At 29.9% G+C, this 21,677-nt stretch overlaps 5 protein-coding genes across 7 annotated transcripts; 4 read left to right on the top strand and 1 right to left on the bottom strand.

The window, feature by feature from the left end:
* Window positions 1-49: 49 nt before the first annotated feature.
* Window positions 50-9,574, top strand: LOC124954741 (WASH complex subunit 2). Its single transcript, XM_047508104.1, has 12 exons — window positions 50-235; window positions 544-672; window positions 762-950; window positions 1,051-1,202; window positions 1,282-1,633; window positions 1,717-1,843; window positions 1,928-2,098; window positions 2,182-2,534; window positions 2,610-2,881; window positions 5,488-6,890; window positions 7,043-7,158; window positions 7,285-9,574. The coding sequence occupies exons 1-12, from the start codon at window positions 221-223 to the stop codon at window positions 8,848-8,850; spliced, it is 4,845 nt and encodes a 1,614-aa protein (XP_047364060.1). The 5' UTR covers window positions 50-220; the 3' UTR covers window positions 8,851-9,574.
* LOC124954742 lies at window positions 3,188-4,394 on the bottom strand. Its single transcript, XM_047508105.1, has 3 exons — window positions 4,237-4,394; window positions 3,746-3,845; window positions 3,188-3,478 (listed from the first exon to the last, which is right to left on the bottom strand). Exons 1-3 carry the CDS (start codon window positions 4,307-4,309, stop codon window positions 3,379-3,381), a joined length of 273 nt encoding a protein of 90 aa, XP_047364061.1. The 5' UTR covers window positions 4,310-4,394; the 3' UTR covers window positions 3,188-3,378.
* Window positions 9,575-10,811: 1,237 nt separating the features above from the next.
* Window positions 10,812-12,947, top strand: LOC124954865 (fatty acyl-CoA reductase wat-like). The gene is made up of 5 exons (XM_047508456.1): window positions 10,812-10,892; window positions 11,277-11,653; window positions 11,758-12,054; window positions 12,133-12,390; window positions 12,508-12,947. Exons 1-5 carry the CDS (start codon window positions 10,812-10,814, stop codon window positions 12,611-12,613), a joined length of 1,119 nt encoding a protein of 372 aa, XP_047364412.1. The 3' UTR covers window positions 12,614-12,947.
* Window positions 12,948-13,134: 187 nt separating this feature from the next.
* Window positions 13,135-17,247, top strand: LOC124954796 (fatty acyl-CoA reductase wat-like). 2 transcript variants are annotated; one of them, XM_047508250.1, is made up of 9 exons: window positions 13,135-13,217; window positions 14,017-14,198; window positions 14,883-14,976; window positions 15,064-15,309; window positions 15,431-15,576; window positions 15,650-15,952; window positions 16,057-16,353; window positions 16,432-16,689; window positions 16,808-17,247. In XM_047508250.1, exons 2-9 carry the CDS (start codon window positions 14,026-14,028, stop codon window positions 16,911-16,913), a joined length of 1,623 nt encoding a protein of 540 aa, XP_047364206.1. In that variant the 5' UTR covers window positions 13,135-13,217; window positions 14,017-14,025; the 3' UTR covers window positions 16,914-17,247. The 2 variants fall into 2 exon arrangements, with proteins under 2 accessions (XP_047364206.1, XP_047364205.1); XM_047508249.1 differs by lacking the exon at window positions 13,135-13,217 and adding an exon at window positions 13,784-13,813.
* Window positions 17,248-17,425: 178 nt separating this feature from the next.
* On the top strand, window positions 17,426-21,542 carry LOC124954797 (fatty acyl-CoA reductase wat-like). 2 transcript variants are annotated; one of them, XM_047508252.1, is made up of 9 exons: window positions 17,426-17,517; window positions 18,314-18,495; window positions 19,181-19,274; window positions 19,362-19,607; window positions 19,729-19,874; window positions 19,949-20,251; window positions 20,356-20,652; window positions 20,731-20,988; window positions 21,106-21,542. In XM_047508252.1, exons 2-9 carry the CDS (start codon window positions 18,323-18,325, stop codon window positions 21,209-21,211), a joined length of 1,623 nt encoding a protein of 540 aa, XP_047364208.1. In that variant the 5' UTR covers window positions 17,426-17,517; window positions 18,314-18,322; the 3' UTR covers window positions 21,212-21,542. The 2 variants fall into 2 exon arrangements, with proteins under 2 accessions (XP_047364208.1, XP_047364207.1); XM_047508251.1 differs by lacking the exon at window positions 17,426-17,517 and adding an exon at window positions 18,084-18,113.
* Window positions 21,543-21,677: the final 135 nt, after the last annotated feature.

The following is a 21,677-nucleotide window of genomic DNA, read 5'->3' as shown; positions in this document are numbered from 1 at the left end:
AAAATATCGATTTGATCTTTCATACGTCCCTGTCACTTTTGTCGAAGAAATCGTATACTTTCAATCGTATGTGTGTGTATGTCTGTCATAAGTTTCTATAATCACAAGTGTTAAGTGGGTGTTTTTCTGTAAATTTGTTGGATGAAAAAGTGTCCTTAAATTATAAACATCGATAGTGTCACAGAAAGAAATTAAATATTACGAAATTGTATTTGATGATATGGTAAACACATTGGTATTAATCTATAATATACTTAAAAATTAGGTTAAGAAATATAAACAAGAGAATAACTCAGTCAGTTTTTATATGTACTATTTTTATTGTTATATAAATACTTGTTATTAATGTTTTCTTCTGTTTTAATTGTTTGCCTAATATTAGCTTATTTAATTTATTAAAATTTAATTTAAGATAATTAATAATTTTACTTATAAAAAATTTATTTAAGGTAATTAATACTTTGTCGAAAAATATCATATGTTTATTGTGAGAAAAAATAGAAAAAGTAATATTTAATGCATTAAATTTATTTCTAATGATAGAATGTATCGGATGAAATGGAAAAATCATGGGAACGATCATGGACTACAGAAGAAATGAGAAACAAGAGGCAAGAATGGAGTTTGGCAGCTGATGCAGGATTATTAAAACATCTTCAACAATTTTCTGAAGTAAGATGGAAGTCAATAAATAATATCTCTTATATTTAAATTATATGATACATTTTTATACATTATTTATCATTATTGTTATGTTTTAGAATCTAGTATCAAAAGCTAACAAAACTCAACAAGCAATAGATTCGTTAACAACTCAATTGGGTGAAACTGCAATAATTATAGATAATGTAACCAATACTTCTTTGGCATTAGCCAATACTCAGTTTATTGAGAGTCGAGTACAAGAAGATGATATAGAAATTGAAAAAAAAATAGAAGAATTGCAAAAGGTATTTAAAAGACTTAATATATTTATATATATATATATATATATATATATATATATATATATATATAATAGATCTGTTATAAAGTGAATAATATTAACAGGACTTTAAAGAACAAGAACTCCCAACTACAGATCTTATAGCCAATATAAGTGAAAGTATAAAACAAGGTTTAAATATAATGGATGAAAAGTATAAAAGAATGGAAGTTATTGATAGCGATAGCGAGGATGAGGATGATGCAAGAATTATGAGGTTAATATATTTATTAAAAACATTACACATTGTAGAAAACGACAAGGTGATAAATGATATAGAATGTTTTTTATTGCAGTATTATTTTGGGGCCAAAAGATCCATATCAAGAGCGACCTTTGCCTTATGTCATTGGTTCGGATAAATGGAATACTTCGAATAAAATTGGTTTAGAAAGCAGTAGCAGTGAATCTGAGCAAGTGGATGAAGAAGAGGATGAATCAGAAAGTGATAAAGAGGAAGAAAGAATACAAGAATCTTTCGATCTAAAAAACGATCAAAACATAAATGCCAGATTGTCTTCTTCATTGAGCGAATCGGAAAGATCGAACGACGCTTCGTATTTGAATCATGGAAAATTAGACAGTATATCTCAGAATACTATGAGTTTTGCATCTGATTCTACAACTCCTATTAAGGATCTACCAAAGGTTTCTTTTTCATATCTATTATTGTTCAAAGTAAGCATAAAAATATACGTAACACAATTAAAACATATTTATGTAATTTCCAGGTCCAGGTTGCTAATGAGACACCTAACTTCGCTGAAGAACTAGCCAAGAGATTAGGTAGCGTTCGACAAGCTCAAAAGCCTTCGATAACAAATGAAACAAGAGAACCTTCTATTAATAAATTTAAAGGTAATATTTTAATATCTTCATATTACATATGACAATAGATGAAAAAAATAATTCCTTTACTTTTGGACGATTTATTTACATCAGAGGATGATGGTATGGAAGATTTCTTTAACGATAAACCCAACAATTTATTTGACGATAACAAAGAAATCTTCGAAGATAATGTATCGACGAAGTTATGGGAAAAACAACCTGTTTTTCAATCGAATATTATTCCACCTAGTATGGATGTTCCACCACCTATCAGTACAATATGTAAGTTCAACGTGTAATATACATTAGATTTTAACAAATCAAGTCATAATAAATCGAGTCGAGCAGATTTAATTTTTTCTTAGCTATAAAACCAAAATCAGCGATTGATGATTTATTCGCTGATGGAGATTCAGAAGATTCGGATGACATCTTTTCATCGAAACAACCTGTAAAAAGGATTACGAAAGATGCTAAAGCAGAGAGCAAACGAGCTATGAATACAGAAAGTGTACAAAAGAAGTTCCTTGACGTTGTAATTGGCAAAACTGGTAAAACCAACTGGACGACAAGCACACCAGAGTCCAATGTCGATGTCAATAATCTATTTAGCGAGGAAGAAGATGATAATGATCTTTTTGCAACATCTAAAAAGCAATCCAGTAAACCTATAAAAGAAACACAGAATCTTATTAATTCGGAGAATAATAACAAAAAGGTACAACAATATTGTGAGACATAACTTTCATACAAATTGTTAATTATGCAATTGTGTTTTATTTTCGTGCGTTAGAAACCAGTCGGTGATCTGTCGATACTCGGTGGAATTTTGACTTCTTCCATCGAGAATACATTATCGAGTAGAATACCGCGTCGTCAGTCATCGGATTCATCCAACAGCGACGCAGAAGGTGTTTCGAGTAACGAACTCATATTCGCGGATAGTTCTATTGCAAGGCCAGGAAATTCAGGAAACTGGGACGCTAATCTTGAAAATAGCGGTAACAGTAGCGGTATATCGATTCAACGTCACAGTATAAGCAGTACAACGATTAAAACGATGTCGTAAGTTTTCTATTTTCTATATATATATATATATATATATATATATATATATATATATATATATATATATATATATATATATATACGCATATATAGATCTTTTTTTCATTTTGTATACGTAGAGAGGGGGAGAGAGGGGAGAGAGAGAGAGAGAGAGAGAGAGAGAAAGATATTTGCGTATTTTTCGCGATTTCCTTTTTAGAAAATCTTAAGCAAATGCCAAAGTTATCATTGATAGAGGATGATACAAACATTAGTCACTCTACTATTTCTCATTGAGTATGACATTGAGTAAACGTAAGAAACTTCCAAGGCAATCTTCTTCAGTATAATTCAGTATAGTTCGATATAATTCATTATAATCTAGACAATAATTCTGTTAACATGCATTTGATAAAACGGTTTAAAATATTTTTTTACGTGATGTCATTTTCATCTTTCAATCATTTGTAAGTAACTTTCGAATAGTCACATGCTCGCACAACGCATGGGTGTATTTAATTCTTACAGATTGGTCCTCCACAGCATTCTGGAAAAGGTTTACTTATATCTTCGTCATCGTATCCGATTATTTCCTTACATGTATACACTGGACATCTAAAAGAAAAAAGAAATATTTTGTAAAACTTATGTACTTTTAACCATGTCATATTCACATTTCCATTAAGTTCGTTTTTTTAAACTCTGTTGACCGTAACTTGCTTTTAAGTTGAAGACCGTCTTAGTATTACTTATACGTGCTATATAAAAAAAACTCGTATATGACGCAAAATGAGATTTTAAATCGTAAGAAAGATAGCGCGTACAAATCGAAATCACATCTTTCGTTAATTTAAGATTCTACTCGTATCATATCTGACTCACCCGAGTGCAGAGAGACCGCCGGACTCTTCGCAGAATATCCTTTTACAATTACGAATGTGTTCACCAACTGAGAGGTGTTCGCCATTCCACTGACAATTTCCTGAAAAAAATTCCGTTTTGATTTTTTAATGTTCAGAGAATATCAATCGATTATTTGAACAATAGACATTGTTTATTACATATCTGATCCAATATAAATTAATTTTTTCTTTTGTTTCACAATCATCATTGTAGAGTCTTGTCTATATTGATGTAGTATAAGTTTTACTATAGTATATAAAGCTTACATACTATGTACTATCGATCGAAGTTTCTACGGTTAAGAGTCATCAGTATAGATGTTCAAGGAAACTATGGTTCAACTAATTCATTGAATCGGATTTTTAAATATTGAAACTTTTCAAGAATTTGATCAACTCTTCTATAATTTAATCATTTGTATGTACTTTTGTTGTTATTGAACACAACAAAGTGTTTAATTTTTTTTTTACCTTCAACTTGCCAGAAGAGACATAATGCAATTAATATTCCACAAAATACGAATATAGATTTCATCTTGTTCATTTAATAATGACACGTCTAGCATCGATCGTTCCTTCTGAAACACTACTAATATAATCTAATATAATCTTTGCTTGCTTTTATATGTTTTGCACGAGCTTCGGAGAAAAAATTGTTTATATATTCGAGCATGAAGAGATAGCGTGTTTTAGAATAACGGACTCATTTCAACAAGAAATAAATCATTTAAATGTTATCTTCAGATATGATTTCATCATAGTATATCTTTTTACTTATGCTGTACGTTTTTTTTTTTTTTATAACATACGTATATACATTGTATAACGCGGATGTTAGATTCGAGAAAAATTAATAAAATTAAAAATTGTACATATAGAAAATTAATTTGTTGGATGAAAAAGGTACATATACCTTAATTACTAATTAATTATGTATGATATTTACTGGGAAATAATGTTCTGCGATCGGTCAAGATAAATATGCACACCTATGATTTCATTGATTCGTCCACTCTACACAGATGTGACTAAAAACTAAGCTTTATCCTAATACGTAGCGTAGGGATAGGGTTAAAGAAAAGAGATATGACAAATTAAATATGTTCTAGGAAGTATATTATAATGCATTTCACATCTTAATAAAGTCACATAAATAATTGACACTTTATATTAATATATGATGTATAAAATCCTTTGGATTACATACATAAGTATTATGTATAATTTATGAATTGTTTCGTGTCGAAACTATAGTTTAGGAGTCATAAATTTCCTACGTATTCATATATGACGCATGTCTTATCACAGGTGAGTAACCGGCGGCTCGTTATACATTTGCATAAAGAAGCAAATTTCCATTATTTGATACCGCTTTTTTTATTGTTCTATTGTTTCGTGCATGCACAATTATTCTTTTTAAGAACTTAAATAGTGGAGAATATTGGACTGATCGACTTGCGACCTATGACTTATGAGATATTTCAATACTTTTTTAAATTTGTTTAAAAAGTTAAAACAAGATAGTTGTTGTTCCAGTAAAATAATCTGTCTGAAATATTAAATCAGAATTATTTTATTAACGATGTAAAATGTGTTTTTCTAATCTGTATTCTATATTAACATTTTATTTCTATTAGGATCATAAATCTATAATATATAACGTTAAAAACATAGGTACGTATATAGTTTCTATTACGTTTTTGTTTTCTTTTACACTTACAGGACAGATGACGTATATACTTCGACTCGTTTAAATTCGGAAGAATTGTATCGTGAGAGATTCATCAGCGATAGTCTTTTCGTGGCGAACACTTTGCATCCTCCGGAAGTTAATTCTACTTCCTTGAGGACGTCGAACAATCAATCGAACGTGGAACAAATAACAGAGATATCGACAGGATTGGACGATGTCTTCGAGAATAAGGATCTCTTTGGTCCACCACCTCTTCCTAAAGCAGATTCGAAAACGAACAAATCGAAGATATCTTCACTCTTTGATGAATCGGATTCGGGAGATGAACTTTTCTCTACGACTAGCTCCGGTTCGAGGTCACAAAAGAGTACGGATTTTTTAGCTACGACTCCTCAATATCCGGACAAAAATAAATTGTCCAATCGTAAGGGACTTTTTGACGAGGACATCGATATTTTCGGTAACAAAGATTCACCGGACGTTGATATATTCGGAAATGTTTCGAAACCTTACAAGGATAACACGGTTGTTTCGAAAAGAGCCCTGGATATTACCTCCGATAACTTTTCGGTCAATAAAATTCATAGTACGAACGTTTCGAGAGAGAGTAATATTATTAAACCTTCGGTTAAGTTAACAACATCGAAGAAAAGTAGTCTTTTCGATGACGAGGAAGACGATAACGTTGATGATTTGTTTGGAGTGAAAAATACGAGAATCGAAAGTAGAGTCAAATCGTCAACTTTTGCCACTAATTCTGATGGAAGTGATCTCTTTTCGACGAAAGAACCGATAAAGACGATAGAAGTAATTGATAAGAAGAATTTATCTCGGGAAGACAAAACAAAAGTGGAAGATGTTAAACGTCAAACTTCTTTGTTAAAAAAGACATCGGAAGGAACAGCCAATAACTTTTTAGCCACGTCTAAGAAGGAGGATAAAGGAGAGGACAATCAGGATAAAGGGAAGGACGTCCTCTTTGAAGAAGATAATTATGAGGATCTATTTGCTAACGATAGGAAAGACAAAGGCGAAGTGGAAGTGGAAAGTAAGATAGAGAATACCGAGGAATCGAATCAAATCGTATTGAAGAAAGCATCAGCTCAAGTAGATATCAAGTCTTCTGATAACTTTGATGATAATAATAGCGTCGATATTGAAAATAAAAAGCATCCGCCGACAACGTTAAACATTCTTACTACCACAACTCCGTTGTTAACGGAAGATAATTCTCAAGTGCTACGTCGAGCAGTTTCAGGAAAAATCAAAGATCTAATGGGGAAAATGGGTGATTTAAAAATTCTTTCTCCTACTGATACACCACCGTTGTGGAGAAAGAGCGAAGAGAAGACGGATGAAGAGGATGAGGTGTTCGATAGGGACAGCGATGACGGAGGCTGCATCAGTACACAAATTCGAACTTTGTCAACAGGTGTGTGTGTGTGTGTGTGTGTGTGTGTGTGTGTGTGTGTGTGTGTGCGTGCGTGCGTGTGTGAGTGGCTGTGTGTGTGTGTGTGTATGTGTATGTGTATGTGTATGTGTGTTTGTGAGAGATATTATGTATTAATATTTTTCTTCTTGCAGAAGGTAATGAACCTTTGAAAGAAACGGCTCGGTCAAATAATGGTAATAGTAACGCCGAAACTGCAATTAGTTTTGATGTACCGGCACAAGTAGAAACGCTCTCGACTGCGTCAAAGGTAATTACATATTTGTTTTCATCGTCGTCAAATCATCAATTAAAATAGGCTTACCTATATTACTATATTGCGTAATATGTAATCTTTTCTTATTAATAATTAACACAACTTTTTTTTATTTGACAGAGTCGAGTGAGAATTCAAGCAAAACGTCGGCCTCAAAGTAGGCATGCACGAAAATCCGCTCTCAGACAAAGTGGTTTAAACTTTGATACCATCAATACGGTCGAAAAGATTCCCCAAGATGAAAATTCTATTTCCAAAGAATCGTCAAATTCAATGAATCTTGCCTATGTTCCTCCGAACGCCGATCGTTTGAGTTTGTTGTCCTCTTCCAATTTCCTCGATAATATTCCACGAAATGTTGAATTAAATCCTTCGATAGCTGATGATAAATCCGAACTTGGAAGTATTAGCAAAGAAAGTTCGATAAGCGTGAATAAAAACACCTTGTTGTCTCCATCAACCGACGAAGAAGATTTGTTTGATGTACCACCAGATTTACCAGAGGATCCACAAAGAGAAGATACTTTGTTTGGAAGAGCACCAATACTTTCACCAATTCAAAATCTTTTGCCCGATAGAGAGTCTACGTATGGTAGACCTTTGAGAGACACTATCATTGGTGGGAACGATGAAACCGAGAAAACTATTAGAAAAGATTCGATCAAATCTGAAGTTAATAATTCTATAGCTGATACTGATTTCGTCGTAGAGAATGAAAAAAAGGTAGAAGTAAGATCGAATGAGATCGAATGTTTTACGAAAGTTCAAAAGAATAAATACGAACAAATGGATGATTCGACAGAAACCACGAACGATGTGTTTGAACAAGAGTATCCGAAAGGACCTATAGATCCTTTGCGTGATAACAGTTACGATCCTTTAAAAGATCCGAGTCAATTATTTGCGTTCGTAACGAAAACTCCTTCGCCTGATAAAGGTAAAGAATTGTTATTTTCGGATGATGATAGTCTCTTTAGCAGTGGATTTATCAAAACGAGGGAAAACGAATCGGTGAGAAAACATGTTTCAAATTTATTCGCGGACGATGCAAGCGGTGATCTGTTTTCGGTACCTTTAACAAAATCCGTGAAAAAGCCTTTGAAAGAGAGTAAAATCAGCTTCTTTGATAAGGACTCAGATGGTCAGAACGACGAAGATAATAATTTGTTTGGTTCCATCATGAAGAAGGTATCGACGAAAAACGAAGAACAAAAAAGCATTGTAGCGACAAAGATTTCACAAAAGAAAATCAATTTTTTCCAAGACGATGCCGGCGATGACGACGATGATGTTAATAGTTTGTTCGCAGAGCAGCCAGTACAAACCCAAAAAGTCGAATCATTCAAAGTTCCTCAACAGTCTGGAAAACTTGAAAGTATTTCATCCGTTGATGACAGATCTATAAAAACTTCCAAATCTACCGACATATTTGGTGATCAGTCGAGTACGGAAGATGATATATTTGCTTCTATAAAGCCAATTTCTAAAAAGGTAGTACATGCCAAGTCATTGTTCGCGGCTGATAGTGATGATGATGATGATAATGAATTTTTTAGTAAACCATCTTTGGTAGAATCCAAGTCGATAGAAAGTAGGCCAATCGTAAAAAAATCTGTTACCCGAGACCTTAAGAAAACGGCCGAAAAGATAGTCGAAGATCCGTTAAGTATATTTCAGAAAGATTAATAGTTCATGCATGTGTACATTTGTCCAAGTATTTTCTATTTTTAAATTCACATTTTTTCTTTTAATATGCTGCTGCTGTTATCCTCCGAATTTTTAAATTAATAAATATAAAAATTTGGCGGCATAAGTATTAAAAATAATAAGAATAATATAATATATACATTTACACACACACACACACACACACACACGCACACATAAAATCTTTGAATATAAAATCTTTTTTTTATAAGTCAATATAATTTCTAATTGGCATAATAAAACCCAGAGCGTTTAAATATTGGGAGAGTAACCGTACAATTACATGCAATCAGAGAATGTTTTTTATTTATAGATTAGGAACGTTAGTTACATTAATTTGATTTATTTTTTAATAGAATGATCATGTAATTAAAAGAACGATTATACAATATTTTTTCACCTTCGATATCTAGTATACGGAGATAATAAATATTACATTTTTCCAATCTAACAATGAACATTTATTATAGAAATACAATTTTTATCAAACATCAAGAACAACGAAGGATGCAAAACTCACTACAGCAAATATATAAAAGAACGTTTATATTTATTTTAACAGTTTAGAATAGAGAAACAAGTAGTAATTAAAATAGCAAAATAGTACATGACAGCAAACATTGTATATTTTCTGTACCTATATCTATTATATAGCTAGCTTACATATATATATTTGCTCATTATCCTTGAGTTTTATATCATTCCATTAATTATATATATTATTTAATTTCTAATATATATATATATATATATATATATATATTAATATATATATATATATATATATATATATATATACATATATATATATATACATATATATTAATATTAATATATATATGTATTTACATACATATATATATATATATATATATATATATATATATATATATAATTAATACTAATATATATAATTATAAATATTAATGTATATTACTACAAATAAAAACATTATAAAAAATTACTTATTCAACAAACTATATATAGTAAAAATTTATAATGTTACATAAATGCATTTCACACTCATATAAAATACAGCTACTTAGAAATTAAAAACATCGTGCAAATAAATAATATATAGATACAATGAGCAAGTTTATTTCCCAGAGATGATGACAGTTCATTTTAAAATTATTCCGCCTTTCTTTACATCCAAAAATCGGTAGTATTTTCTGAATCTATTCACAGAAACATAGCGACAGTTCGTCATCCAGCGATTCCTCTAATCACTTATTATTAATGTATTTGAATTTACGTTTAATACATAATTTTAATGATCACAATATTATAACAGTAAAGTATAACAACATTAAAAATTCTTTAATAAAATATGTTTTAATATGTGATATTGATACAATAACATAAAAGTAACTCTTAAAATATTATTAACATTAATAAAATATTCAATATTGTTTATTTTCTTAAAATATGATGACTATGTCAATTTTAATGAAAATATAAAACAATATTTATTTTGAAATTTACATAAAGATAATGAATTATAAATTAAAATTACGAAAATAAATATGTATTAACAATATAAAGTCCATTTTCGATACGCTTATCTCTTTTATAAAACAGTTTAGTCTGGTATTTAAAGTCAGAAACCAATCGCAGTATAATCCATATCAATAGGAATAGAAATCTTTTAATTAAAGGTAAGATAATATTACTTCACACTTCATATGAATTTCGGTGCTAAGAAAATATGTATACTTTTATAAAATTTCAAATTACAATTAACAGCTAAGAATGCCATATAATATTATTTCATTAAAATTAGGGTATTATATTTTTATTTATGTTAGATAAATATATAAAGTTTATTCACTTGCGATTGCCTTTTATATTAACGAAAATATCAGAAATGGTGCTTCCAATTTAAATTTTAATCAGAATAAAATTCGAAAGTACGTAAAATATTATTTAAATTTCTAAGTATGATGAATTTCTGGAAAAACAGTAAAAAATTATTACTTTCAGAGTATCACAAAAATTCATTGATAAAGACATTAGAAACGGTATTCTTAAAATTTTTTAATTATATAAAGGCATTCTTTGTCAATAATAAATACAATTACTTTTGTTCTGCATTAATCATCATAGAAAAATAATTTGGAATTAATTCAAATCCAAATACTCCAATATATCTGAAAACAATAAATATATAACTAAAATCACTTTCATAAGCACCGATTCATAGATGCATCATAAAGAAGTGCGTTTAAATACATTTTTTCATTTTATTTGTCAATTACCTTCTAAGATTGATTGTTATTATTTTTTATCATATGATTATTATTATCGAATCAAAAAGAAATTTTACAATCCAACGTTCAAGACTGAAGACATAATAAAATTGACGGAGATTTTGAACGATGATCAATTGAACTTTATTACGCCAGAGTAATGGGACGAGATCTTATTCGCTCATTTTTCCTTTATTCAAACCCGATCAGCATAATCATTTATGTTGCAAATTACTCGGTAAATGGCCCAACACTTACACTTACTCAAAAGCAATTTGTGAAGACACTGTACGGGAATATTCAAGAGGACTTCCAACTTGCATCGTTCGTCCATCCTCTGTTTTGGCAACGGAAAAGGATCCGATTGTCGGTTGGATAAATAATCTCTACGGTTTGACTGGCATCGCGATAGGCGTTAGTTTAGGTATCATACGTGTAATGAATATATATAAGGAATTATTCCATGACATTATTCCCGCTGATTATGTAGTCAACAATATCATCGTGTCAACATGGAACACCGCGAAAAAAGGGTGCCTTGTTTTTCGTTTCATTTTTGCATAATTTTAGAAAGAAAAGTTTTAATCTACATTTTGCATAGTATTTACAACTAATCAAATAATAATTTTTATCTTAGATCTATATCACCGGTTATTACTAATTTCGATAAAGATGACGAGTCCTTAACAGTTGACGCGGAAGAGATTCCAATTTATAATATCGTCTCCTCTGTTCAAAATCCAGTGGATTGGAATTACTGTATATTAAAATTGTTGGAAATTGCTTCTATTATACCATTTACAAAATACTTATGGTACCCCTTCTTTTTAGGATTGAAAAATGAATACTTTGTCTATTTATCCATAATTTTACTTCACTGGATACCAGGATTGATAGTCGATTCACTAGCTTTTCTCGTCGGAAGAAAACCAAGGTAATACTGGTCGATATCTAGACGATTCAAGCGACGATATAATGTTTCATTATGATTGAAACGCAAACTCTTTTTCAGGTTATTAAATATTTATAGGAAGATGCATAATTTGACCAATGTAATGAATTTCTTTACAACACATCAATGGGAATTCTCGAATGATAATGTTTCGAAGCTATGGAATAAACTATCTGTTGTCGATAAGAATAAATTCTTCTTTAATATTAGCGATCTCGATTGGGATTCTTATTTTTTATCGTATACTAAAGGAGTTCGAGTATTTCTGCTAAATGATCCTTTGGAGACGATAAATGATGCTAAAATTTTCCATAAAAGGTAAATGTGTTACTATTTTTTACCTTTTATATTTTCAGTTATTTTTCATTGTTTTTTTTTAAATTTTTATTGTTTGTTTAAGATTGAATCGTTATTTTTATTATTTAACAATTTCAGATTGCGAATAATTCATTATACGACGGGAATTGTCCTATTAATTTTGTTACTTTGGGGTCTCTACTTGTTATTAAAGTTTCTTTATGCATCTTTATTATCCTTCTGAGCATCCAAAAACATGAGAGGACGCAAGAACGAAAACGGGATATAAACGGGTCCTCGATTTAAGATTGTATGAATTTATTTTTTCTTTGGTGATCGTGACATACAGTTAATTTTGAATTTTGCCGCCTTTCCATTTGTAGATGATTCGGTATTACCATATGAATCTGTCTATATAATGATGGCACCAGTTCGTATCGCTTCCCTTAACCATTTATTATTTATGTATAATTATCGTCTAATGTATAAATTTATTTCCGGATATAATGATCAGAATAACTTAACATTAAATTGTAATAACATAACAAAACTCTTTAATAAAATATATTTCAATGTGAGATAGCATTTTTATATAATTATATAAAAGTACTTCATAATGTATTTTTAATATTTATAAAGTATTGATATGTCCATCTTGTATTGTCATGATGACTATGTCAATTTTGATGGTAAAATGAGAACGATACTTCTATAAAGATTTATTTCAAGCTGATGAATTATGTATGAAAATTTCGGAAATGTATTGTTATCGTGAAGTCTGTTTTCGATATGCAATTTCCTTTATATAGCGCTTACGAAAGCATTCTCAGTCAGAAATTAACCGCACAGTAAGTAGGACTAGAAATCTTTTAATGAAAGATAAGCTAATATTACTTCACACTTCATATGAATTTCGGTGCTAAGAAAATATGTGATTTTTTATAAAATTTCAAGTTTTAATTAACAGCTAAGAATGCCATATAATATTATTTCATTAAAATTAGGGTATTACATTTTTATTTATGTTAGATAAATATATAAAGTTTATTCACTTGCGATTGCCTTTTATATTAACGAAAATATAAGAAATGGTGTTTCCAATTTAAATTTTAATCAGAATAAAATTCGAAAGTACGTAAAATATTATTTAAATTTCTAAGTATGATGAATTTCTGGAAAAACAGTAAAAAATTATTACTTTCAGAGTATCACAAAAATTCATTGATAAAGACATTAGAAACGGTATTCTTAAAATTTTTTAATTATATAAAGGCATTCTTTGTCAATAATAAATACAATTACTTTTGTTCTGCATTAATCATCATAGAAAAATAATTTGGAATTAATTCAAATCCAAATACTCCAATATATCTGAAAACAATAAATATATAACTAAAACCACTTTCATAAGCACTGATTCATCATAGAGATGCATCATAGAGAAGTGCGTTTAAATACATTTTTTCATTTTATTTGTCAATTTATTTCTAAGATTGATTGTTATTATTTTTTATCACATGATTATTATTATCGAATCAAAATTTTTACATGAATACGTATATTAATGTTTTTTTACATATAAAATTATTAATTTTTGGTGTCATATAAAATTATTTTCTTTCTACTTCAAAAAAAAAAAAAAAATAGAATCCAAAGATGACTTCGTTGGACGCCCAAACATGTCCGGAAAGGAACATGTTTTCTATGGTAGAAGAATCGAATTATTTTAATCAAGAAAGCGAAGTTTCTGAGTTTTTCTCTGGACGAAAGATACTGATAACAGGAGGTTCTGGATTTTTGGGGCGACTTATACTGGAAAAACTTTTGAGGTAAAAACGATCGTATTTTTACTTTCTGTCGCAGTAATATTTCTCCGATTACATCATTTTGACGTTCTTTATTTTTCCAAGTTATCGTTAGGTTTATGAATATTTATTAAATGACCTTTCATGACCAAAATAATTAATTCATTATCGATTCATATGTGTAGATGATATACTTTATATTTTACCATTAGCAAGTCATTGAGCAACATTATATTTATTTTTCGTAAATTATTTCGATTATGGATTAGTCCCGTTTTTTGCAATTTTACAAACAATTAAGTAGGTATAGTTCTTTTTTTAACGAATTGAAGATTAATTGAAGATGCAACGATTGAATTTGATATGTACTTGCATTTTCGCAGAAGTGCTTTGTAAACTAGTAAAGAAATTTCATAATCTCGGAGTAATAGTAGAATGAATTCGTAACCATGATCAAACATAAGATGTCAATTTTCCTCTTAAATATCTGCCTCGAGGAAGAAGGAAATATTAAGAATACTTCTTAACATATAATATACGTTATTACTATACCCTCTTATTATTATTTGTTATTTATCTATCTTTTCTGTGTTCCTCAATTATCTCCACAAAAGTGTAAACGCTCGAACACCTACTCCAATGTTTTATTTTTACATGGATTTAATTTACATGAGAAAGTTTCTATGAGCGTATTGTTAAAATTCTTAGATCATGCCCAAAAATTGAAAGGATTTATTTATTCATGAGAGGAAAGAAACAGAAGGACATGCAGACTCGATTTAAGGAATATTTTAACGATATCGTGAGTTGCGTTGCAAATTTTTTATGGCTTATTTTGATATTGTGAATGAAATTGCAAATATTGTGCGATGTGTATTTTGTTATTTAGGTTTTCGACAGATTGAGGGAAGAACAGAAAGATGTCGAAAAGAAGATCGTTCTAATAGAAAGCGATATGAATGAATTGAATTTAGGAATGTCAGAAAGAGACAGCGAACGTATTAAAGATACTGAAGTGATTTTTCACTGCGCAGCATCGGTACGTTTCAATGAAACACTTCGTTTCATAATTAATGTAAACGTCAGAGGAACGAGGGATCTTCTTTTGCTTGCACGAGAAATGCCGAATTTGAAGGTACGTTCTTCGCATATAGATTCGCGTATCGAATGGGAAAGGAATCAATTTATTTATACATTAACTTTACCTGAACGTTTATCGTTACAATACATTTCACTATTGTTGCAATACATTTTAGATTTTTACCTATGTATCAACGGCATATTCGCAATGCATTTATGAAAGAATCGAAGAGAAATTTTACAATCCACCGTTAAAGACTGAAGACATAATAAAATTGACGGAGATTTTGAACGATGATCAATTGAACTTTATTACGCCAGAGTAATGGGACGAGATCTTATTCGCTCATTTTTCCTTTATTCAAACCCGATCAGCATAATCATTTATGTTGCAGATTACTCGGTAAATGGCCCAACACTTACACGTACTCAAAAGCAATTTGTGAAGACACTGTACGGCAATATTCAAGAGGACTTCCAACTTGCATCGTTCGTCCATCCTCTGTTTTGGCAGCGGAAAAGGATCCGATTGCCGGTTGGATAAATAATTTCTACGGTTTGACTGGCGTCGCGGTAGGCGTTGGTTTGGGTATCATACGTGTAATGAATATAAATAAGGAATTATTCCATGACATCATTCCCGCTGATTATGTAGTCAATAATATCATCGTGTCAACATGGGACACCGCGAAAAAAGGGTGCCTTGTTTTTCCTTTCATTTTTGCATAATTTTAAGAAGAAAAGTTTTATTCTACATTTTGCATAGTATTTACAACAAATCAAATAATAATTTTTATCTTAGATCTATATCACCGGTTATTACTAATTTCGATAAAGATGACGAATCCTTAACAGTTGACGCGGAAGAGATTCCAATTTATAATATCGTCTCCTCTGTTCAAAATCCAGTGGATTGGAATTACTGTATATTAAAATTGTTGGAAGTTGCTTCTAATATGCCATTTTCAAAATGCTTGTGGTACCCCTTCTTTTTAGGATTGAAAAATGAATACTTTGTCTATTTATCCATAATATTACTTCACTGGATACCAGGATTGATAGTCGATTCACTAGCTTTTCTCGTCGGAAGAAAACCAAGGTAATACTGATCGATATATAGATGATTCAAGCGACGATATAATGTTTCATTATGATTGAAACGCAAACTCTTTTTCAGGTTATTAAATATTTATAGGAAGATGCATAAATTGACCAATGTAATGAATTTCTTTACAACACATCAATGGGAATTCTCAAATGATAATGTTTCGAAGCTATGGAATAAATTATCTGTTGTCGATAAGAATAAATTCTTCTTTAATATTAGCGATCTCGATTGGGATTCTTATTTTTTATCGTATGGTAAAGGAGCTCGAGTATTTCTGCTAAATGATCCTTTGGAGACGATAAATGATGCTAAAATTTTCCATAAAAGGTTTATGTGTTACTATTTTTTACCTTTTATATTTTCAGTTATTTTTCATTGTTTTTTTTTTAAATTTTTATTGTTTGTTTAAGATCGAATCGTTATTTTTATTATTTAACAATTTCAGATTCAGAATAATTCATTATACGACGGGAATTGTCCTATTAATTTTGTTACTTTGGGGTCTCTACTTGTTATTACAGTTTCTTTATGCATCTTTATTATCCTTCTGAGCATCCAAAAACATGAGAGGACGCAAGAACGAAAACGGGATATAAACGGGTCCTCGATTTAAGATTGAATGAATTTATTTTTTCTTTGGTGATCGTGACATACAGTTAATTTTGAATTTTCCCGCCTTTCCATTTGTCCATGATTCGGTATTACCATATGAATCTGTCTATATAATGATGGCACCAGTTCGTATCGCTTCCCTTAACCATTTATTATTTATGTATAATTATCGTCTAATGTATAAATTTATTTCCGGATATAATGATCAGAATAACTTAACATTAAATTGTAATAACATTACAAAACTCTTTAATAAAATATATTTCAATATGAGATAGCATTTTTATATAATTATATAAAAGTACTTCATAATGTATTTTTAATATTTATAAAGTATTGATATGTCCATCTTGTATTGTCATGATGACTATGTCAATTTTGATGGTAAAATGAGAACGATACTTCTATAAAGATTTGTTTCAAGCTGGTGAATTATGTATGAAAATTTCGGAAATGTATTGTTATCGTGAAGTCTGTTTTCAATATGCAATTTCCTTTATATAGCGCTTACGAAAGCATTCTCAGTCAGAAATTAACCGCACAGTAAGTAGGACTAGAAATCTTTTAATGAAAGATAAGCTAATATTACTTCACACTTCATATGAATTTCGGTGCTAAGAAAATATGTGATTTTTTATAAAATTTCAAGTTTTAATTAACAGCTAAGAATGCCATATAATATTATTTCATTAAAATTAGGGTATTACATTTTTATTTATGTTAGATAAATATATAAAGTTTATTCACTTGCGATTGCCTTTTATATTAACGAAAATATAAAAAATGGTGTTTCCAATTTAAATTTTAATCAGAATAAAATTCGAAAGTACGTAAAATATTATTTAAATTTCTAAGTATGATGAATTTCTGGAAAAACAGTAAAAAATTATTACTTTCAGAGTATCACAAAAATTCATTGATAAAGACATTAGAAACGGTATTCTTAAAATTTTTTAATTATATAAAGGCATTCTTTGTCAATAATAAATACAATTACTTTTGTTCTGCATTAATCATCATAGAAAAATAATTTGGAATTAATTCAAATCCAAATACTCCAATATATCTGAAAACAATAAATATATAACTAAAACCACTTTCATAAGCACTGATTCATCATAGAGATGCATCATAGAGAAGTGCGTTTAAATACATTTTTTCATTTTATTTGTCAATTTACTTCTAAGATTGATTGTTATTATTTTTTATCATATGATTATTATTATCGAATCAAAATTTTTACATGAATACGTATATTAATGTTTTTTTACATATAAAATTATTAATTTTTGGTGTCATATAAAATTATTTTCTTTCTACTTCAAAAAAAAAAAAATAGAATCCAAAGATGACTTCGTTGGACGACCAAACATGTCCGGAAGGGAACATGTTTTCTATGGTAGAAGAATCGAATTATTTTAATCAAGAAAGCGAAGTTTCTGAGTTTTTCTCTGGACGAAAGATACTGATAACAGGAGGTTCTGGATTTTTGGGGCGACTTATACTGGAAAAACTTTTGAGGTAAAAACGATCGTATTTTTACTTTCTGTCGCAGTAATATTTCTCCGATTACATCATTTTGACGTTCTTTATTTTTCCAAGTTATCGTTAGGTTTATGAAAATTTATTAAATGACCTTTCATGACCAAAATAATTAATTCATTATCGATTCATATGTGTAGATGATATACTTTATATTTTACCATGAGCAAGTCATTGAGCAACATTATATTTATTTTTCGTAAATTATTTCGATTATGGATTAGTCCCGTTTTTTTGCAATTTTACAAACAATTAAGTAGGTATAGTTCTTTTTTTAACGAATTGAAGATTAATTGAAGATGCAACGATTGAATTTGATATGTACTTGCATTTTCGCAGAAGTGCTTTGTAAACTAGTAAAGAAATTTCATAATCTCGGAGTAATAGTAGAATGAATTCGTAACCATGATCAAACATAAGATGTCAATTTTCCTCTTAAATATCTGCCTCGAGGAAGAAGGAAATATTAAGAATACTTCTTAACATATAATATACGTTGTTACTATACCCTCTTATTATTATTTGTTATTTATCTATCTTTTCTGTGTTCCTCAATTATCTCCACAAAAGTGTAAACGCTCGAACATCTACTCCAATGTTTTATTTTTACATGGATTTAATTTACATGAGAAAGTTTCTATGAGCGTATTGTTAAAATTCTTAGATCATGCCCAAAAATTGAAAGGATTTATTTATTCATGAGAGGAAAGAAACAGAAGGACATGCAGACTCGATTTAAGGAATATTTTAACGATATCGTGAGTTGCGTTGCAAATTTTTTATGGCTTATTTTGATATTGTGAATGAAATTGCAAATATTGTGCGATGTGTATTTTGTTATTTAGGTTTTCGACAGATTGAGGGAAGAACAGAAAGATGTCGAAAAGAAGATCGTTCTAATAGAAAGCGATATGAATGAATTGAATTTAGGAATGTCAGAAAGAGACAGCGAACGTATTAAAGATACTGAAGTGATTTTTCACTGCGCAGCATCGGTACGTTTCAATGAAACACTTCGTTTCATAATTAATGTAAACGTCAGAGCAACGAGGGATCTTCTTTTGCTTGCACGAGAAATGCCGAATTTGAAGGTACGTTCTTCGCATATAGATTCGCGTATCGAATGGGAAAGGAATCAATTTATTTATACATTAACTTTACCTGAACGTTTATCGTTACAATACATTTCACTATTGTTGCAATACATTTTAGGTTTTTACCTATGTATCAACGGCATATTCGCAATGCATTTATGAAAGAATCGAAGAGAAATTTTACATTCCACCGTTCAAGACTGAAGACATAATAAAATTGACGGAGATTTTGAACGATGATCAATTGAACTTTATTACGCCAGAGTAATGGGACGAGATCTTATTCGCTTTATTTTTCCTTTATTCAAACCCGATCAGCATAATCATTTATGTTGCAGATTACTCGGTAAATGCCCCAACACTTACACTTACTCAAAAGCAATTTGTGAAGACACTGTACGGCAATATTCAAGAGGACTTCCAACTTGCATCGTTCGTCCATCCTCTGTTTTGGCAGCGGAAAAGGATCCGATTGCCGGTTGGATAAATAATTTCTACGGTTTGACTGGCGTCGCGATAGGCGTTGGTTTGGGTATCATACGTGTAATGAATATAAATAAGGAATTATTCCATGACATCATTCCCGCTGATTATGTAGTCAATAATATCATCGTGTCAACATGGGACACCGCGAAAAAAGGGTGCCTTGTTTTTCCTTTCATTTTTGCATAATTTTAAGAAGAAAAGTTTTATTCTACATTTTGCATAGTATTTACAACAAATCAAATAATAATTTTTATCTTAGATCTATATCACCGGTTATTACTAATTTCGATAAAGATGACGAATCCTTAACAGTTGACGCGGAAGAGATTCCAATTTATAATATCGTCTCCTCTGTTCAAAATCCAGTGGATTGGAATTACTGTATATTAAAATTGTTGGAAGTTGCTTCTAATATGCCATTTTCAAAATGCTTGTGGTACCCCTTCTTTTTAGGATTGAAAAATGAATACTTTGTCTATTTATCCATAATATTACTTCACTGGATACCAGGATTGATAGTCGATTCACTAGCTTTTCTCGTCGGAAGAAAACCAAGGTAATACTGATCGATATATAGATGATTCAAGCGACGATATAATGTTTCATTATGATTGAAACGCAAACTCTTTTTCAGGTTATTAAATATTTATAGGAAATTGCATAAATTGACCAATGTAATGAATTTCTTTACAACACATCAATGGGAATTCTCAAATGATAATGTTTCGAAGCTATGGAATAAATTATCTGTTGTCGATAAGAATAAATTCTTCTTTAATATTAGCGATCTCGATTGGGATTCTTATTTTTTATCGTATGGTAAAGGAGCACGAGTATTTTTGCTAAATGATCCTTTGGAGACGATAAATGATGCTAAAATTTTCCATAAAAGGTTTATGTGTTACTATTTTTTACCTTTTATATTTTCAGTTATTTTTCATTGTTTTTTTTTAAATTTTTATTGTTTGTTTAAGATCGAATCGTTATTTTTATTATTTAACAATTTCAGATTGCGAATAATTCATTATACGACGGGAATTGTCCTATTAATTTTGTTACTTTGGGGTCTCTACTTGTTATTAAAGTTTCTTTATGCATCTTTATTATCCTTCTGAGCATCCAAAAACATGAGAGGACGCAAGAACGAAAACGGGATATAAACGGGTCCTCGATTTAAGATTGAATGAATTTATTTTTTCTTTGGTGATCGTGACATACAGTTAATTTTGAATTTTCCCGCCTTTCCATTTGTAGATGATTCGGTATTACTATATGAATCTGTCTATATAATGATGGCACCAGTTCGTATCGCTTCCCTTAACCATTTATTATTTATGTATAATTATCGTCTAATGTATAAATTTATTTCCGGATATAATGATCAGAATAACTTAACATTAAATTGTAATAACATTACAGAACTCTTTAATAAAATATATTTCAATATGAGATAGCATTTTTATATAATTATATAAAAGTACTTCATAATGTATTTTTAATATTTATAAAATATTGATATGTCCATCTTGTATTGTCATGATGACTATGTCAATTTTGATGGTAAAATGAGAACGATACTTC

This window comes from Vespa velutina, chromosome 16 (genome assembly GCF_912470025.1).
Source record: "Vespa velutina chromosome 16, iVesVel2.1, whole genome shotgun sequence".
NCBI classification, from domain to species: Eukaryota; Metazoa; Arthropoda; class Insecta; order Hymenoptera; family Vespidae; genus Vespa; species Vespa velutina.
Note: the sequence above shows the minus strand (reverse complement) of the source record. Positions and strands in the feature narration are given on the sequence as shown.